Source organism: Siniperca chuatsi, linkage group LG14 (assembly GCF_020085105.1).
Source record: "Siniperca chuatsi isolate FFG_IHB_CAS linkage group LG14, ASM2008510v1, whole genome shotgun sequence".
In the NCBI taxonomy this organism is placed as follows: Eukaryota; Metazoa; Chordata; class Actinopteri; order Centrarchiformes; family Sinipercidae; genus Siniperca; species Siniperca chuatsi.
This window is the reverse complement of record NC_058055.1, coordinates 7,822,964-7,843,249: the sequence shown is the minus strand read 5'-3', so window position 1 is coordinate 7,843,249 and position 20,286 is coordinate 7,822,964. Positions and strand designations below refer to the sequence as shown.

Genomic DNA, 20,286 nt, shown 5'->3' with positions numbered 1-20,286 from the left:
AAAGGAGCCAAAACGAGAGTGAATATTGCACTTACATTTGTCAGTTGGCCAGAAATACAAATTCTAATGTTGCTCCATATCTGCTGAATGTGTAAATAGTCAACTGTTCGCTAACACATTCGCTACATCAACTTCACAAGGTGATAACATGCCAAAGTTGTGTTTACAGTTTACAGCTACCCCAAGGTGGCCAAAAAAAATCAGTAAATGCAGGTTTAAAGGAAGCTGTTCAGCATCATGGCTGATAGGAAAGCATTAAAATATCTGCCAATCTGCTAAAAGTCATTTTTAATTCATGCCCTTTTGATCAACATGATCCTACAAGCAAGAGATTAATAGTAGGACCCCATCACTCAGAATAAAAGTGATATTGAGATTTTTATTTATTTATTTATTTTCTTAAAATTTTGTCCAAGATATGTACTGAGCAGGACATTTTGTAGTTGAAAAATATGTCAGTGCTTTCTGTTAGACAAACTATGTAATGGGGACACTGTTTCTTTGGTATTTCTGTACTGCATTTTTTGTTACTCATAGGCTGACATACGTATAAACCAATACTGATACATCTGCAATAAGATAAAAGTCAGCCATCAGTCTGGCAGATTTATTGGCCTAATAACGAGAACATTTTAAAGAGCTCCCAAACCGTGACTGAATTGTCATGCATCCATCTGCAGAAACATCACTTGTTGGTTTTGAAAGGGAGGCATGTAGTGGACAGACCGCTGCTCTCCTCTCCCCAGCACCTTCACACACCTTTCAGCCAGTCAGCCGTGAATATTTTTCTCTCACTCTTTCTTACTTTACACCCTCCTTAGTTATGTTAACTTCCTCTCATGATTTAAAAGCTTTTCAGGACCAGGAGGGATTAGATTAAAGTGTAAAGTGGATTGCTTGGCAAATCGATTAGAGGTGTAACAGTGTACTGGAGCTTCTCAGATATGCAGTCTTTCTAATGCGTTAAAGGCCCTGCACACCCACACAGGTGTTTTCAGCTATTCCGGCTGATTAGACCTCGGCTCAGGTTGAGGCTGGGCAGAGATATGCTCGGAAATTACAAAGAGTCATTAAAGCCTGGATACAAATAAAAATAACGAAGATTGAAAAAGTTGTTGCACATGTATCAAAACTACCGGGACAGTCAGGGAAATGTCACTCAACCACAGTCTGTACACGTCCACACATACCCGAGAAGAGGTCTAATCAGGTAAAACAATAATAATAATTGAAAATATACCAAATTATTGTAGGGCCTTTAAGCCTTTTGGATCATTTGTCATAAGAAAAAACTATTCAATCGAAATGTCTTCCTTGCTTGTGTTTTTATGATGAATGTAATGCATGATTTACATTTTAAATAGTAGCTCAATTTAAGTTATAAACCTAGAATATTTTTAGGTCCGTTTGTAAGCTACTGCCTTGTTATAATGTACGCTTAACAGATAAGTTGAAGCCAAGTCAAAGGAAGGTTTGCATCAAACTGTATTCCACCATAATCCACCATATGTTATCATATGGAGCCGAAACTGTTCAATATTAAATAAATAAATACATTATGAAATAAATTAGTAAAATATATTAACAATAAATTCTAAAATAATTAAATTAAATATTGAAACTCAATTCATTATTATGAAATGTTATTTCATTATTTTAATATCCTTTTTAAAAAGGCTGATTTTAAATCCTAGCTCGGAGCTCGGATTAACGTGTTAACGGCAGTAGCTAGCTGGTTAATTCAGAGTTAACTCGGCAGCGTTGTGATTCTCAGAGCAAGACAAGGACGAAACTGTTTCTTTGGTTGTTATAGCTAACAAAAGCTTGCTAGCTTGCTGACAGTTGTTAAACCTGCTGGGAGACTCTAATAAAACTGTTAAAGAATTATTAAAAAAAAACATTTCATCATAATGGGTTAAGTTGTCATAATAATAAGTTGAGTTTTAATAATTTATTAAATTATTTCACAATTTATTGGTTCTTTCATTTAATTTACTCTAATTAGTATTTATTTTATAATGTCATTTCATTAAACACTTTGGGACTCCATACATCACTGCATCCAGCATTCTTCTTAAAACCTGATGGATTGTATGTGCTTTTGAATTATTAATTTACAGGTTAATATACAAGTTAACAGGCAATTACTACAAATTCTAATAGACTTACAGAAGTTAAAAATATGAAAATACTGTGCAAATCAAAATACCTTTCTTCCCTTTAAACAGGAACCTGCAGATCATTTAGCTGTTTAGCTTTTTCATCTCATTTAATTTCATTCATAACAAGACTTGCTTTTTTCTGCTGCTGCCCTATAATATATTCATTTCTGATGTTTTTTCTACTATGTTGAAAGTGCATCTTCCGTTAAATGAGCAAAGTTGCAGACGTTTGCTAACCAGTCAATTTCCATTCCAAGAAGTCCCTGCATCATCAAAAATGGCAGAAAGTGAGCTTACAGATGCAAGAGGGCTTAATTGAAAATAAAGTGCTCATAATAGCAGTGTAGTCCTCCTCCTCCTCACGTTTCTGTCGTCCCCCTCCCTCCCTCTCTTTTATTTACTACAACCTTCCTTTACTTGTAATTGTAAGCACATTTATCACTAGGTCAATCAATTTGAGCGTTTTATTCAAGTGCAGCTTCTTCTCAATGTTCATCACTGATCAGATCACTTTCCAAAATCTGTCTCTTGTTTTTCTCCACTGGATGGACCTTAATTAATGTATCTTCATACTGCTTACAAAACCACACATACAATTAAGAGGACACCTGGAACTGAAGCCATCGACCTACAAGAAGTAAGGCTCTTTAGAATTCTAATTTCTTTTGCATGTGTGACCAAGAGCTTGATGGATTTCAAGGCTGATTTTGTTTTATATGGTGTGATGTGATTTTATTTTTTCATATTTGAATTATTCACGATGATGAAGAGTCAGAAGAGCTTTTCTGATGATTTATGCCATAGGAAGGAAACGTTTTGTGTGAGCAATGCAAAAACTACCAAGGTATTGCTTTTCATGCAGTATTCTCTCCCTGTGTACTCCATAGAGTTTTCTGATTAACATTGATCACTGCATTTATTTTTCCTCAGAAAAAAGAATAATTTCTTTATCCATTTCTGTAAACCTTCCTCATACTGCACTGTCATGACTTATGTAGCCAGAGCAATAAGACACCTGTTTCATTGCAGTTGGACTGTGTTCAGTTTTCGTAAGAACAGGGAGACAGCAGCTCTCACACAGATTGAATTGAAGGAGCTAAATGTATTTTACAGTTTCTTTGGTGAGTGCATAAAATAAATCCAATTTTGCTGCTTAGCAAGTAGAGATCAAGTACAAAGTATTTGCAGGAAAAGATGGAGAAAGATGTGTCAAGTTCTATCTCATTATGAATTACATATACTCATTTGAGAAATCATCTAAATACATTACAACATAATGTACTTCAAATATCACATACGCTCATATATGCCTGTGTCTGCTTGTCATTTGTTACTTAAACTCATAACCCAACTACAGTATTGTACTTGCTCAATTACTAATTAGTGTTAAGAGATCATCTGTTTATGACACCAAACATTGTTAATAGGCTACATGTACACATCTTACTTACTTATTAGTAAACAACATATCAGTGTGCACTAAATGTGTGTCAAATATTGTACATTTTGAATGTAGTGTAGTGTGTACATTGTTTTATTAGTTTAGTTTATTAGTATTTTTCTTTCTTAAAGGTACCTGCCATACAGTTTCACTATCTATTGTTACATGCCACATATATGTAAAAACTGCATTTATCCACATTTTTATGCTGAAATCCCACCCCTTTAGGTTCCCGTAATGAGTAAAAAAAATGTTTTAAAAGTTGCCAACTCAGGAGGCTCAGGAGGGCGTGTCAAACATTTCATCCAATCAGATGTGACGGATAGATCTGCAGATGTGCTGATCAGTAGCGCAACATAGTGCGATGGTGTGTATCTGACTGTCAGTGTGCAAAAAATGTTTTTCCCACTTCCCAAAGGGCTGTGGTTGTGAGTAATACATATGCGAAAATGTGTATATCCAATGAACAGAGGAAAACTAGAAAATGAGAATCTCTTTAATTAAAATAAATATTCAGAGAATCCATTTTGGTTGAATTTGCTCACTGAATCATGCTTGAAATTAATAACCATATCTGAATACAAAGATGCTACACTAACATCGGTTAACATTGGCTTTTGATATGTTTTCACTATACAGTACATCAGGTGCAGTATATAGGATTTCTTCATAAATACTTAAAGTCCTACTGAAATTAAATTGCATGTTTTTGGTCTGCTGTAGCATGCGTATCTGCTCTGTTAATCACATGTCCTGTACAGGCTAGTTAGCTAATTAGCTGCTCAGCTGCAGCACATTAAACAGCATGTAAATGCACCTGCAAATGTCACTTCAGTCTGTTTAGATGCTGGTGTGGTCCTTACTCTTCAATACCACCGCTAACAACACACTATCTGCCCATGACTTGTAAGCTACAGATCAAGTTTATTTCCTTTATTTGTCTCTTGTTCATGCTGGGGCTCAGCCTGTCAATCAAACACTGGCACACCCCTCCAGAGGTTTAGAGGAAAAGGAGTATTTATGATATTTACCCAAAGACCTTTTTTTCTTCCTTTTAGTAATAAAGAACTTTTTTTTAAACTGATAAATAACATGTTGACATTATTCTTGACTACAAAAAAGGATAACAAGTTTGATTTCAGTTGGGCTTTAAACTGTAAAGTTACTCTCAGTGGTGGCTGCCAGGGTAGTGTGCCAGGGCAATATATCAGGCTAAGCGGGATGAGCCGAGCTATTGTCTAGAGAGGAACGTGGACTTGGAATTGGAGTTGGTACAACTAACAGTACAAGGTCACCATAAAAGGATTAAATGTGGCATCCAGACAGTAACCACTTCTATATATGCCCCAGCAACCAGCCAGTACCTGAGTCTGTGAGTAATAATTAGTTACTTTCCACTCCTCATTAGGATGAACTTTACTGAATGGAGACATCTAGGATTGTTTGGCTAATTATTGATTGATTACCATCATCCCAACTCCCCACCCAGCAGCTATAGGGAAAGACTCTTCATTTCCTTTGTGGTCAGAAGCAACAACATTGATTCTGTCAGGAGGCAACATGGGTTTTCTGTGGGTAATACACACAAAAGCCTTATCCACAAAAGCAGCCATTTATAATCAAACTTTTGATGCTGAAACAAGAGTTATTTTTATGATTGATTACACCGATCAGTGCATTAGTTGATTAAATGCTTTCACAAGATGTGGCGAGCTGCTCAGCATCAAGTTCCTGTTTGTGTTTTTCTTTAAAATGCTTGTTTAGCTGAGTGTTACTAATATATTTAAACTCCACAGGCAGTGATGGTCGGCCCTGACTGAGCATCTTGGGTATTCGCCCACTTGGCCTTATAATCTTAGTTTTCTGTCTTTGCTGCCCGTTTGTCTCTCCTTCAAAAAACAAGAAAAACATTACCACATTTCTATTTTTTTTTGTACTAGTTATAAATATGATATAGCCTAACTTTAGTAGTGTCTTTATGCCAGTTCAGTGAAGCTATTACTCATTGTTTATACAATAACAGTAAATATGCAAAATATTCTCAGTGTTCATAATAATGAAACATTAACGCAGCTATATTTAGTCATATAGTTACTGCAAAATGTTTTAGTAGAGTCTTTCCTTGTCATTGGAGAACATCTATTCCCATTTTTGTGGTCAGCTGTTTAGTGCAGCGCCAAAGCTATGAAGAAAATTAGCATCAAACATTTTTATTATTAGCATCATGGGCCCAGGAATGACACCGTCAGTCGGTCGGTCTGTCACTCCGCCACTAGTCCTGACTGATCAAAATGAACACGGCAAACAGTATATCTGCTTTGCATCAGCATGTTAGCATTTTCGTTGTGAGCATGTTAGCATACTGATAGTAGCATTTAGCTCAAAGCACCGCTGTGCCGAAGTACAGCCTCAAAGAACCGCTAGCATGGCTATAGACTCTTGTAAAATGTGCTTAAACTTGAGAAATAAAAAAAACTAAATATATTTTGAACATTTGAGTGGGCTGAACAGACTGTAGACACTGACGGTGCAGTGAAACAGTGTTAAAATGGAACAAAAATCCCTACAGTTGAGGATAATCATCGATTTGATGTAATTAATCTAACACTGTTAAACTTTGAAACCAGGAATCAGAAATCTGCTGGTACTTATGATGTGAACGTCTGAGAGTTCACTTCAGTCTGCTGGATCTGCCTGAGAAACCTATCCCCACCCCTGTAAACACACACACACACACACACACACACACACACACACACACACAGAAAGAGAGCAGCAGCAGTTCTGTCAAGCAGCTTGCGAGGAAGATGGGATATTGAGAGCAGGGTGAAGAGTGGCTGAGCTGGCTTCCCCCCTTGCAGAGTCGGCAGTGTAACAACTATCAGACCTCGATGAATCTCAAACATTGATCCCACAGAGATATTAACAGCTATGCACAGATATGACTGCAATATGACTGCGGCCACCACTGCGAGGAATATGAAAAACTCTAATTACAGACTGAAGCAAATTAAGCTGCATTATGTGTTTGCCAAAAAAAAAAATCATTGCAGCCTAGCTCCATCTGACATCTTTACCTTCTGTATGAAAAACAAACTGATTTAACTGTAGAAACTGAATAAATTCAAAACTTGGCTCTAGCTTCATCGTCTCCACCGTCATCTGTGCTGCTCTCTCTCTCTTTAACTCTCTCACTCTCTATATAAAGTCAGTTTGATTGGGTATCTTTTTCTCTCATCACCCACACTCAGACACACACACACACTCCCACGTGCACCTTGTATGCGGCTGCCTGAACGCATGAAACACTCTGCATGAGGCGACTGGTACTCTGGACTCTTATGATCCTTCATTTTGAGGTAAGGCTGGACTGTCTGGCGCATTGGTCAGTACCATACATCTTAGGGACCCCGAGGGACTCTAAGTGGTAATAAAATGGGATCACTACGGCTATGGCTCGTTGCAGCAGCACTGCTGGCACTTAATGCAAGCCATATTACAATTTCTTTTTGTCTAGTAGTCTATAATCTGTCTGGCATTCTGTGTTCCAGTCTGAGGCAGATCAACTTGCATATTAGATGCTTTAGTGTAATGCATCTTGTTTGGTACATGTTGATGAATGTTGGATGAGCAGTTTGCACAACAATGTATTTGGTGTTTAAAAAAAAAATGGATCATGGTGTTCCTTAAGTAACTCATGAACTATAAGTACAGTGTTTCTCACACGAACAATCTCACATGTATAGTATTTGTCCATTTTTTTCATGGTTGTTTTACATATACATGTAAAGTATGTAAGAACCAGGAAGTTAAAGTAATCTTGTGTCAATCTGCTAATTTATGGCTGCAATGTGTTCAATTTAGTAAGTGGACAGTCTCTTTGTGTATTCCCAGCAGCTGCAGAACTGTTTGGGGAGCTAGTGTATATTTTGCTGTCACCATGTGACAGTTTATTGCTCTAATTTTGGATCAAGACCAGTGGATCTGCTGACTAAAGAGCTACAGTCACTACAATCTTTAGAAGACGGGAGCATTTTTTTGTTCTGGCAGTCCAGTGATGCAGAGTGAATTGCAAGTGGCAGGGCTACTGGTCCAAATGATAAAATCCTTCCCTCTTAAATCATTTCCGAAATTTCTGGGACAAAGGGAATGTCTGACACATCTATCAGTTTCTCAACTCCATTGCTTTAACAAGGTAAAGATGCATCAGAGTGCAGAGCCTTGGCTCCAGTTTCAGTTTTAAGTGAGAATGCCATCTTGGTTTGAGCCGACCAAAACCTTGGTTTGTGATGACCAACGTCATCACACCGAACCAGGTTTCCCAGCTGGACATCACTCATCTAAGGCTTCTGTTTCTTCTAACGTTTACAATGATCTCTGAAGTTTGTATCTGCTGTGTTTGGAGGTACCTTCCTGTATTTCCTCTCTGATCGGCATCACCTAAAGGAAATACATCTTCATCTGCAATGAGGCATTGTTTTATATCCACAGTGGGAAATCCCCCTTTCCTCCATCCAAAGTTGTGGATGGAATAACAAAGCTGAGCTGTCTCTCATCACAAACTACAGGCTCACATGGTTAGAAGATGGGTGCAGATAATGTGTAACGATCAAGGCAAAAAACAACAGGTGGCTTAAGTACTACAACATGAGCAACTCTGTATGCGACTCCTTGCTGTGGATTGCTGCCTGTCATCGAGGATTATCCTCACTATTGACAGCTTTTGTGTTTGAGAGAAAGTTTCTTCTTCTCTTATTTAGAATAATTGACGTAAATGCTGCGAAACCTGAACTGCATATGAAAATATGTGTCTCTGGTTCTATCTAGTGTCCCCTCCTTCAGAGTGTGAGGTGGACGGGCTCCCCAGTGGTTACGGATCCAGGGACTCCATCCTCAGGCCTGGTGCGAAGAGGGACTGGAAAAGACGAAGGCAACTAAGGCGGATTAGCAGGTAAACTCAACTACTATGGGTGCATCTGTCTGTGGATTCATGACATTTACGTTTCACATCACATCTGCTCGAAGTATCAGGCTGGTCACATGACGGCCGTTTTATTTGGGATGTTACATTTGCTGTGTGTCAGCACTGTGGTGAGGCCTGAGTCAATTTAATGCCTTATGTGCAGCTAATTGGCTGGCTGCTGCAGGCGTGTATACAGCTGTCAGGCGCTGTGGTCAGTACGAAACCCTTGTGTTCGTCTGGTTGCTGATGTTTCAGCTGCAGCAGCTGGGATCCAGGCCACAACAGCGCTGAGGCTGGCAGAGAAAAACAGCAGCCTACATTTGGACTGAGTGGAGGTGCAGCCATGCGCTGCTCCACCTTGCTTGGGATCCTCACGGGGGTGCTTCTCTACTTGGTGCTGGGAGCTGTGGTGTTCCGCGCGCTGGAGGCTCCACGAGAGGAGGACAAGCACATGCAGCTCCAGGACACGCGCCGAGACTTCTTGTTGAACTTCACCTGCGTCGGCCCAGACAACCTACAGACCCTTATAGAGGTACAGCAGATCTTTTCATGACAAGAGCCCCTCATTATCTAGCTTTTAGTTTGGAATATTTTCAAGTGTTTAACAGATAAACAAGCACATATCAACGGTGTAGTCTCTCTAGGACAGCTAAGCTACTCTTCCCCTCTGTTTCCAGAGGGTGGGGCATCATGGCATCAGTCTATAAATGGGTTTGAGCATATTAGTGACACACCACAACTAACTTTGCGTCAATTTTGTAACCTAAATCAGCAGTTCCAACCTTTTTTGGCATGTGACCCCTTCAAATTAAGCTATATCTGTTTGCGATGCCTCACATTTTGTGTTTTGCCCCCGGTCTTATCGCTTAAATCATCTTCTGACCCCATAGATTTATCTTGGGAGCCATTTGGGGGTCCTGACCCCCAGGTGGAGAATCACTGAAAAGTAATCTAAACACAGCTTGTGACCGATTAAAATGCTGCAGTATTTCTTCCTTTCATTGTCATGCAAAAATACTTAGCTGTACTTTGTGTACTCAAAAAAGCTGAAATGCCATGAAATTAATATGGGAAAATTTAATGGAATATTTTCTTTAATATTATAGTGAGGTAACATTTTGTGTTTATTCTTTTTCTTTTTTCTCACTATTGGTTATTTACTTCTGTCCAACACACAACAAGGTCTCAGTAACTGAAGCTACAAGTTGTGCATGCAAAAGTGACTCTGTCAGCGAACAAAGTCACAGGTTGTTGTTGTTTATATATAAACAAACTCTAAAGAGGATCAGAAGCTTAGGACTTGACTTCAACTCTTGTAGCTAAAAATACATTTTGGCCTGGTGTCTGACATTTTATTTTCATTTGACTTGGTTGACTCTTGTGGGTCCTCAGGGTGACCCTTTAGATTTGTATAGTGTTTGGTGCTGGTCAGTGAAGCTCTCTGTGACCTTGTGGAGCAGTACAGCATGAATGTGGCCCAGTGAACAGGTGTGGTCAGAGCAGCTATGTAAGGATGGGCCAGCTCTAGGGTGCGTGTGTGTGTGTGTGTGTGTGTGTGTGTGTGTGTGTGTGTGTGTGTGTAAGAGCATGAAAGCTGATCCATGCATAGGTTGAGCGTTACGAGCTGGGTCGGCAACCTTGCAGTGATCCTGAGATGTTTGTCCTCGCTCCAGAATGAAAGTTGTAAATTCTGTTATAGCCTGCAAAGTGATCTATAGATGCAGTGGCTGACATTTGCAAAACAGTTAAAGGGACTAAGGTGCATGACAGAAGTAAACGGTGTGGTCCTTTTGTCAAGCAGGCCACATTTTGTTTTTGATTATTTAAAGGAAGATGATAAGAGATCTGGCACATTCCTGTTAACTGATTTAATGAAAAGACTGAAAGGATAATGAGGATAATGGTTCAAAATATTAGCAGTGAACCGATGACTTGTATGGAACCCCAAAGTGTTCAATATTAAATAAATAAAAAAGACATGAAATAATCATATGAATAAATTGTTCATAATATATAAATGAGTTTTATTTATCACTATTATAAAAGAGACGTCTGTAAAACTGTTTACAGGACACCTCAAACTGCAAACAAGGTCAGTTATGACTCTTTCTATTATGAAGTTTTGGTTTTAGATTTGTAAAACTTTCCTTGAGCCGAGTAAAGTGATTTAAAAATCTCTGACGTCATCACAATCTAAAGTCTATAAGCCGAGCGGGAAATTCGTGGGCGGGGCCAGCGGGAGAAACACTACTGCACATATTCAGTGGGCCGCATACACCTGAAGCTAGAAAATTCTTTTGGTGTGTGTGCCACGCGAGCAATTCTCATTGGACTGAATAGGCGCCATCTTGGGGTTCGGTAACCAGTTCAAATAATACATCCATGGTATAGACCAGACCGGCACATACGGGCACTTCGTAAAACATAATGGCCGCGCCCCTTTTTGGGGGATAGAAAACCAAATATCCTATAGGTGTCAATGCAATTTGACTTGTGTTTGGATTACAATTTTGACAAGTTTGTCTATATTCATTTCATGTTTAACAAACCTTTGTTTCATAGACATGTCTAATAGTTATTTTGCTACCTTGCCTGAACCTGAACATTCGCGATACCTTAGTAAAATAAGGTTGATTGGTCAGCCGTCATGCCCCTTCAGTGTTCCCCCGTCCAAATGGATCAGTGACCCGACACAGAGGCCAGATATTGCTTATTCGGACATCTAGCCAATATATATTTGATTGAATTCCCAGGTATTGTTTGGCTAAGTGTTGTTTGTAAATAACCAATAAAAGGTTAATACAAAGCGCCTGTTAGCTTTCTAAAAAAAAAAAAAGCTTCCAGTACAATTTTCCACATTATTAGAAAATAAAAATACACTCACACAATAAGAACCTAATGATTCGATTGTATCTATTGTTAGGTGTTGTCAGAAAAAAATGTCAAAATGTAGAAATCATTAGGAAAGTTGAGATGAGCTGGCATTATAGCACACTTATAAACCCCTGAACATGTGCACTTAATGATAGCTTACATGACAACTGAAGTGATCTTCCTCATGAGTGAAGCTGGCAGCTGTTACAAAGTCATTCTTCTTCTTCAGATGTTGTTTTGTTCAACAAGCAGCATTGTTGGTCATGTTTCACTGAACCAATGTAAGCTGATGAACAGGTCTTCAATAGATTCAAAGTTCCTTACTACTACAATGTGTTCTCAACTTAAGTAATGTGAGGTGTCACACACCAAGTGATGCCACTCCTGTACAGTGGTACATTTTTTACCACTGGCTATCATTGTGATTGAGGCTGTGGCGCAGCTGGCGTGCAGGTGTGACTATGTGATCTAGCCAGTCCTCAGTGCTGGTCCTCCTGCTGTATGTCAGAGAATAATGTAGATACTTTTCTAACCCTAACCTAAAAACTGATTCCCTTGGAAGTGAATCCAATGAAACTGAAGAATCTATTACAGTTGAAACAATCAATTCATTGTCTAAGTCAAGCTGTTAATCAAGAAATAAAGATAAACATTTGCTTCTCCATTGTGAGGTTTTGCTGCTTTTCTCTGTTTTATGTAACTGTAAACTGTCTACATTTGAGTTTTTGACTGTTGGTTGGACAACTAAGAAGTCATCTTGTGCTCTGGGAACTTGTGGTGGGCATTTTTGTCAGTATTTTCTGACATTTTATTGACTAAACAATCTGAAAAAATAATATACAGATTAATCAGTAATGAAAATAATCATTAGTTGCAGCCCTAAAATCTATTTCAAGCAATCTGTAACATAAGAAAGACCAGTGCCACTATTGTCATTGTACATTTTCTGTTTGTAAAGAATGATTTTTCATTTGACTGCCATACAAAAGATCATCTTTCTAATGGTTTTGTTCCTCCATGGTGCACTCAAAAACGTACAGATTGAAATACTTAAATCTATGGTCACGTGGTTACTGGAGCTGCACAGTCAGTGTATAGCCATCCAAAGCTGAAGTGCACTGCTCTGATGTGTGGCAAGCATTTCTCTCTACAATCTTACTTCCTGTGTTGTTTGATAATATTTAAGCTCTGAGATGCAGCTAAACAGTCTGAGAGAATAGAATGTGAGACAGTATTGTTTTTCTCCAAATAGTTCAGACAAATTCCCTGCTGTGGCGAACAGACTGCACACAGGCTAGGGTGCACATTGCTAACCTCATAATTTACCCTTTGACCTGAATTCTTTTAATTTAACATTTTAACGTAAGTTGTAGCCACAAAACCAAGACCCTAATATCAAGTCTTTACCTACTGTTACAGTCAATGTGATCCCTGCGGCTGCCTGGTTCCACCCAGTAGAAAGCAATTATTTTTTTATTTTGCATTTCTTAGTTTCTTTAGATACTAATAAAAGTGCACTTTTAACCAGCTGCTTACATTTTTCTACTTGTACATTGTGTAAAACCCAATGAATTAAAAAAATTCATATGTTACATATTTTTACAAAGGTGAATAAACAAAATTAATTAATATAAAATTAACTAATGGTCACATAAAAATAATAAAAAAGTTTAAAAAAAAATAGTGAAGTACAACTAATTTCACAACTCAAAATGGGCTCTTCCAAACGGTAGAGAAGACCATTAAAGTGTTAACATGGAAAACTGAAGCTTTGCAAACTATTGGCCGTTCTTACACTAATTAGAAGCTTCAGCGATTAAAATTATTGCACAACTGGAATAAGAAAACATTAGAAATCAATCAATTTCCCCAAATGAGCTGGGACAGACATATGCAGTGGCATCAGTCCAACAGAGAGGATCAACCAGACACAGCCTTGTCTCTGTGATCATAAACTTCTAATTTATTAGAAGTAACAATGTCTGCAGAGACCATGTTCAATCACAACTTCATCATATTCAGAGTTAACAAATGGCTTCAAGTACCAACGGACACAAAACCGATAATCAGATCAGGGAATTAGATTAGGTGTGCTGGCAGTGATTCGATGCACTTGGGACAGAATGGAGCCATCACAGTTGTAAATCACCAGTCACTTCTTTGTCACTGCTGCCTGCTGCTGATGCAATGACAATGCATTTTCTACAGCATTTACATTACTGAAGGGCCTAAAGCCCTGCAGCTGGTTGTTAAGTAATACATAGATTGATATTCAATTGGACAATAAAAAGAAACTCATGCTCATGTGTGCCTTTTGAAACTTTCAACATGTCGGAAATGAATCTTGTAAATAACTTGAATTAACTGATGGATTCATTTACTAATTTGTATGGTTTCATAAACTAACCACTAAACTCTTCTCCTCTCCACCGTCCCATCCCAGGAAGTGGTGGAGGCCGTCGGAGCGGGTGTGGACCCCAGCAGCAACATCACCTTTGTTAGCCAATGGGATCTGGCCAGTGCCTTTTTTTTCTCAGGGACAATCATCACAACCATCGGTGGGTGTCCAGTAGAACCACCAAAACAAAATCTGATTAAATATTTGTGACTGGAATCTGTTTCATTTTGGACCTTTACATTTTGTGTCTTCAAATCAACTTCCACCTCTGACCCCACATGTCCAGGTTTTGGAAACATCTCCCCCAAGACAGAAGGAGGGCAGCTGTTCTGCATTTTCTATGCCTTGGTAGGAATCCCGATGTTTGGTATCCTGCTCGCTGGAGTCGGAGACCATCTGGGTACTGGGCTGAGGAAAACTGTTGCCAAAATAGAGACTCTCTTCCGGGTCAGACCCTAAACAGAGCTTTCAATGTCTTCTTAGCTTGCACTGTACACATACTTCCCTTTATTTGTCTCATCCCACTATGTTGTTTCACCCTGCCGACAGAAATGGCGAGTTAGTCCAACCATTGTGCGAGTGATCTCAGCTGTCCTGTCCATCCTGCTGGGTTGCCTGCTCTTTGTTGCAGTGCCAATCCTGGTTTTCCAAGAGGTGGAGCAGTGGACTCTTTTGGAGTCGGCCTACTTTGTAGTTATCACCCTGACAACAGTGGGGTTTGGAGACTATGTTGCAGGTAAACAACAGTTAATCAACCACCCACGTGTTGCTTAACATATCTTGACAGTGTTGTGCACAGTCTCTCTGAGCGAAAGGGTGAACATGATAAAGGGGCAACCTTTTTCAGGAACAGACTTTACTATTAGGCAAGGTAGGCAACTGTCTGAGGCCCGGAATAAGAGGCCCCATAATGTTTAGATATATAACAAATTAAAGCTGCAAGTAGCAATGAACAGGCCCTCGCACCTGACCGCACGTCGGGGTGCAAGCGACGCGGCTCTGAATTTGCAGGTGTTCTGGACACTGCACAAAGGAGTTAAATGTCACTTCCTGTGTCCCCTCTGTGGCGCTAAAAAACACCCACTAAATATATGTCATGTTACAGTATATGAAATGTACATGACACCCTGAAAATTTCATGTAAATGAAATGATGATTGTCACGCAAGGCATTCTTCCTGTTACCAGTAGGTGGCGCAATGAGTACAACTCCTAATTGGCTTGTAGATATCCTCAGGCCAGGAGTCTTATCAAACATGTGAAATTTGGGGCAGATTGGACCATGTACACTCAAGTTACAACAACTTCCTATTTCACAGTGAATAATGCATCGCCACAAAAACTTTGTAAAACTATAGGGACTGTAACTTCCTGTTGCCAGTAGGTGGCGCTATGAGTATGACTGAATATTAACATGTAGATGTCTTCAGGGCAGGACTCTTATCAAACATGTGAAGTCTGGGGCAGATTTGACTGCAGATTGACTTGCAGATTTTTAGGTGAAACGTGTCGCAGGAGCTGCTCTGTAGGGGGCACTTGCGATCCATTTTGCCACACCCATGCGCAAGACCCATATCAAATGTAAATTTTCACCACTTTGAATTTTGTGCAACGTTTCGTGAATTTTTGAGCACCTTTAGCCCCGAAAAAATGTGATTCATTTGGAGGAATAATAATAATAATTCCTTGCAATTAAGTTCCCATTCTAACATACTTTCTATTTATACACTCTCCACTGTGCACCTAAACATACTTGTTGCTAAGAATGCTGAGACACAGCATCAAACACTGAAACAGAGTCATCATTTATGCCCATTTATAGAAAACCAAGATAAATGATTTTATCCATGAAAGTCAGTAACCTCCTTAATACCAATAATACTCTCAGTCAGGGAAAGGGTGAGAATAAGGCACGACGGAGGCCTCATGCTGGGTTTGCCTGGAGCCCCCAAATCACTATATCTTGCCATGTCTGCGCCTAGAGATGAGAATAGGGTTTATTTTTGCCCCGAGGGCAAGTTAGAGCTGAACTTGAGCTAACCAGAGGGGCAAATCAGAGGCCAAGGTGCATAAAAATGTCTAATCAGCGCACTGATACATCCCATTAAATAGCTTACAGGTTTTTCTTAAAAAGAGGGCATTTCAACACTCAGAGCATCCTGTGCACACTGATAGCTTATAGCTTGTCATCCCTGGACATGCTTTAATATACAGATCAATAACATTTTACTCAGGACGTTCCCCTGTTTGTGCAAGGCAGCTGAAGTGAAAACATAGTTTCCGTTGCAGTCTAATTTGTTTGTACGTGTGTCTTGTTTGACTTGTGCTTGCTTTTGCATATTTTTGCTTTTTCGTTTAATTTATTGATCTGTTGGTATGACTTAATTAGTCATCCATAAATATAACTCCCGCACAGACAATTTTTATTTACCGCATAAATTATTGAGGATTTTTGTCATGTAAGAGATTAATTATTGATTATCTAATCTGCTATTTAGTATCTCCTATCTTAAATCTTTATTGACTCTGTAAAAAGGAAACTGTGTCTTCGTATCTTCTCAAAGGGGATTCTGGAAATGAGGGGAGTGACCACTGGTATAAGCCTTTGGTGTGGTTCTGGATCTTGCTGGGACTTGCCTACTTTGCATCTATCCTGACAATGATTGGTAACTGGCTTCGGGTTCTATCGAAGAAGACCAGAGCTGAGGTATTTCTTCTTTTCTCATGTCTGTTTCATCATGTCTTGTCTCTACCACTTCCTTTCTATCATCTCTGGCTTCATCCCCTTCTCTTAGATGGAGGAACTTCGAGCCCACGCCACTGACTGGACTCAAAACATCCAGAATATGTCGGTAGATTTTCGCATTCCAGGAAAAATTGATGACCCCTTCAAACGCCGTCGACGAAAGCGCCGCCACGGCTCTCGCAGCCATGGTCACAGTGTGTCAGCTACCGGGGCCCCTGGCCCTGAGGGGAAAGAAGAGCCGCATGAGAGTCAGACAGGGTCTGGATCTTACACTTCTTCCTCTTCCTCTAACGAATCAGGGTCTGGATCAGAAACAGACTCTCAGGCCACTCAGACGGAGCGAGTGCCTGAAGAAAAAACTGCAGAGACTCCTCCAGATCCCCACCTGTCTCAGCCTCTGGACTACTTTGGGGAGAACCTTGCCTTTATTGATGAGTCTTCAGATGCTCAGAGTGGTAAACTACACTTGGATCCTCTGCTGGATAGAACACAACCCAATTCTGCACACTCTCGTCAGCCCAAGAGGAGACGCCACAGAAGGCCTGTTCCACAGAGAAGCCCCAAAATCAACTGCTCCAATCCTGACAAGAAGGAGCCCAATGGAAACCCCAAACCAGTTCCAGATCTACCAGTGAAGCCTTAAGATTGAAGCTGCTAGCACAAGTATAGACTTGAGAGATATGAGATATCATAGTCTGACAGAGAAGTTCTCAATGTAGCAATTTATTTGTGTATATGTACTGCTTAATTAAAACTTAAGATGAAAACGTGTTGCAGAAGCCTTAGCCACTTGTAGTTTGCATTTAATGCTTTTAGCATGCTGAGTGTATATGTCTCAATCAAAGATGATGAAGTGATTTTTATGGCAATGTTCCCAATACTTTCTGCGGAGTTACTGCTCTCTGCTGGGCCAAGACAGAAATGCACTACCATTCTCTCAACATGAGGGTTCCCGCCTTTTACTAATCCAAATAATACAAGAAACAAGAAAGAGCAACCAAAAACCACGTGGTCAGAAACTTGCCACAGTAGTGTGGCGTTTATGTTAAAGAGCGGTTGCTTTGGTCTGAGACAGTTACTCTTGAATCCTGCCAACAATTAAACGGGTACCAAACAGGCTCTTGTACATCTTTGGTATGTAACAAAACGTTTTTTAAATACTGTGTACAACCATAATATTTGCATTTTGATGGCCAAATGCATTAATCCTGCTGCACTGCATATATGTAATAAAGATTTTTTTAAATGAGAGTAGCACTGTGTCTTATAAGCATGTTTAGCACATTATTACAAGTACTTTATTTCTAAAGATGCTGTTCCAGCCCATAAGCTTCTCTGGGAAACATGATAATAGCTGTTGAACAAGCTGTTGTCCCACACCTCTTGGTGGCAGCGTGAGCCTCTTCTAAGATGAAACCAAGGACCCTGAGGCCCTGTTTACAACTAGCATTAACATGCGTCTTGGGTGATCTGATCACAAGTGGACAGCTCCAAGTACGTCAGTTCGCACCTGGCATTAGAATGCGTCTCCACATGCGCCTCGTGTGACCACTTGTGATCGGATCTCACTTCCCCACTCTATATGCAAATAAACACATACATCATTTCCGTTTGTAAAGACCTAATGCATTGTTGTTTTTAAACCTGAATTTGAGAGAAAAATTATTATTGGAAAAACGATAGACACCGCCGGAGCGGAGTGTTTCTGGGGGCCGGGCCTCACTGATTACTGTACAAATACACAACTTTATAACTTTATTCACTGATTTTGGTGAAACTGGATCATATTTTATGGTGAAAATATTTTCTGGTTTTCCCTCTGATGTACTCCAGCTGCTCTGCCTCAACTTTTGGTGATTTATGGAGTTTCCTGATGGAGAGAAAAAAGTAACCGCTAAAGTAACCGCTAACTGTAGCTGCCGTTAGCTAGTTAGCTCAGTTAGCCATACAGCTAGTGGTCCTTTAAAGCTTAAATAAAGCTTTATTAGCTCTATTAAACCTCCTCCCAGTAGTCCAAAGCTCCTGTGCTAGCGGTATAAACACCACCTCCGAATGTGGTCTGAGCCATCTCAAGGCGCCCTCAATGCATCTTGGGTGCATTCACACCTGTAGTTAGAGCTGTCCACCTATGATCGGATCACTCGAGACACATTTTAATGCCAGGTGTAAACAGGGCTTGACTCTGTCATCATATAGCATGCCCAAGTCACTATGTTTTATATATGTCTATTAATTTAATGTCTTAACACCTACAAGATTTCCACCTAAAAACCAACTTGTTTGGCAAAAGGTGAAGAGGAATCACTTTCTAATTTGGGGAGCTGTTTTGAAAATACTTTTGGTATTAATAGTTGGTATGTTCAGATAAAAAGTAATAACATATTTAGCAAAACAAAATGAAGAGTCTACAGCCATGCTGGTGGCTTTGTGAGGCTTCACCTAATTTAATATTTCAGTCTGACCAAAGTGGTGGACCGACCACCGACAGACCAACATTGGCAGAGCCACACCGCTAGCATGGCCAAAAACAACACTAACAAGAGAAAGAAATATAAGCCAAGGTTTGAAATTGATTCCAGGCAATATTAAAGGTTTTGTCAGTAAACTGAAATACAGGACTTATTTTGTGCACAGAGAGGGAAGAAAGTGTATTTTAATTTTATGGCGAGGATGAAAACATCCATATGGCTTTAAAGGTGGGTTATGCGATTCTAATCCCAGAGTTGTGAGTATCGCTGTCTGGAGGTGGTTTGCTGGCTCTGGGAAATCGTCACGTCCTCTCCCGCTGCAGCAGCAGCAGCAACTGTAGGGACAGTTTGCTAACCCACAACCTAGCTAACGTTAGTTACAGCACTTGCTGTGTCGTTGTTCTCTCTATATCATGGTATTGGATTTCTCCAGAATCGCATACCCCACCTTTAATGCTCACTATAGACCAGTTTAAGTTGGTGGAGACAGGTCTGACATGTGCTGCAGGATTTGAATAGCATACATGCAGTACTGTATTGTGGATGTACTGTATAAATGCCCTTCAAGTTGTCAATATGGCCCTTTTAGCATGTGCTGTTGCTCCTCAGTTGATCCATGTAAGTGATACTCTGCTGGAAACTCTACCTTGGTGTTTCAGTCTGAAAATGGCACCAATGACAAACATAGTGCAGCAGCAAACTTGTGGCTGCAGTTATTTTGTTGCCTGTATTTACATTTTTTTGAAAGGAAAAGCTGATGTGCCTTAATGTCACAAAATATCTAATACATAAAAGTTGAAGTTGTTACTAACTTACAATTACCCTCTCTAAGTAAATTACTGCAGATTTTTTGGTCTTTGAAAACAACCAGCAGATGGCATACACTGACACATTTCCCTCCCTATTACAGCTCAAGAATAACTTATACAGTATACTTAATACATCCAAGGTTTTTGACTGAAATTGATTTGCATTTGTTTGTTGGTTACCATGATTTGAAATGGGACAAATTGCAATCTGCCTTTTGTCCCCAGTGCCGTCATGTTTTTATGGTGAGTAAGCAAAATGTTTTAAAGGAGCAGAAACCAGGTGAATGTTCATCTGTCCTTTGGAAATCTGACACTTTCCTGCAGCATATGTGAAAAGAAAAGGCAGTGTTCTGGCATTGCGATCAGGAAGTCAGCAGGCAGTGATGATGTGCTGTGGCAGTGGGTGACCTTTTACTGGAGGACACA

The 20,286-nt window shown here is 39.7% G+C and overlaps 1 protein-coding gene across 1 annotated transcript; it reads left to right on the top strand.

Moving 5' to 3' along the window:
- Window positions 1-6,831: 6,831 nt before the first annotated feature.
- LOC122888159 (potassium channel subfamily K member 4) lies at window positions 6,832-17,834 on the top strand. The gene is made up of 8 exons (XM_044222215.1): window positions 6,832-6,962; window positions 8,431-8,554; window positions 8,822-9,098; window positions 13,884-13,998; window positions 14,125-14,285; window positions 14,388-14,574; window positions 16,402-16,544; window positions 16,633-17,834. Exons 3-8 carry the CDS (start codon window positions 8,910-8,912, stop codon window positions 17,224-17,226), a joined length of 1,389 nt encoding a protein of 462 aa, XP_044078150.1. The 5' UTR covers window positions 6,832-6,962; window positions 8,431-8,554; window positions 8,822-8,909; the 3' UTR covers window positions 17,227-17,834.
- The last annotated feature ends 2,452 nt before the right edge of the window (window positions 17,835-20,286 follow it).

Bases quoted from the DNA above. Each gene is read 5' to 3' on its own strand.
- LOC122888159 (XM_044222215.1), top strand. From the start codon at position 8,910: ATGCGCTGCTCCACCTTGCTTGGGATCCTCACGGGGGTGCTTCTCTAC. The intron at 14,286-14,387 runs GTCAGACCCTAA...CCCTGCCGACAG, and splicing joins AAATAGAGACTCTCTTCCGG to AAATGGCGAGTTAGTCCAAC. The intron at 14,575-16,401 runs GTAAACAACAGT...ATCTTCTCAAAG, and splicing joins GTTTGGAGACTATGTTGCAG to GGGATTCTGGAAATGAGGGG.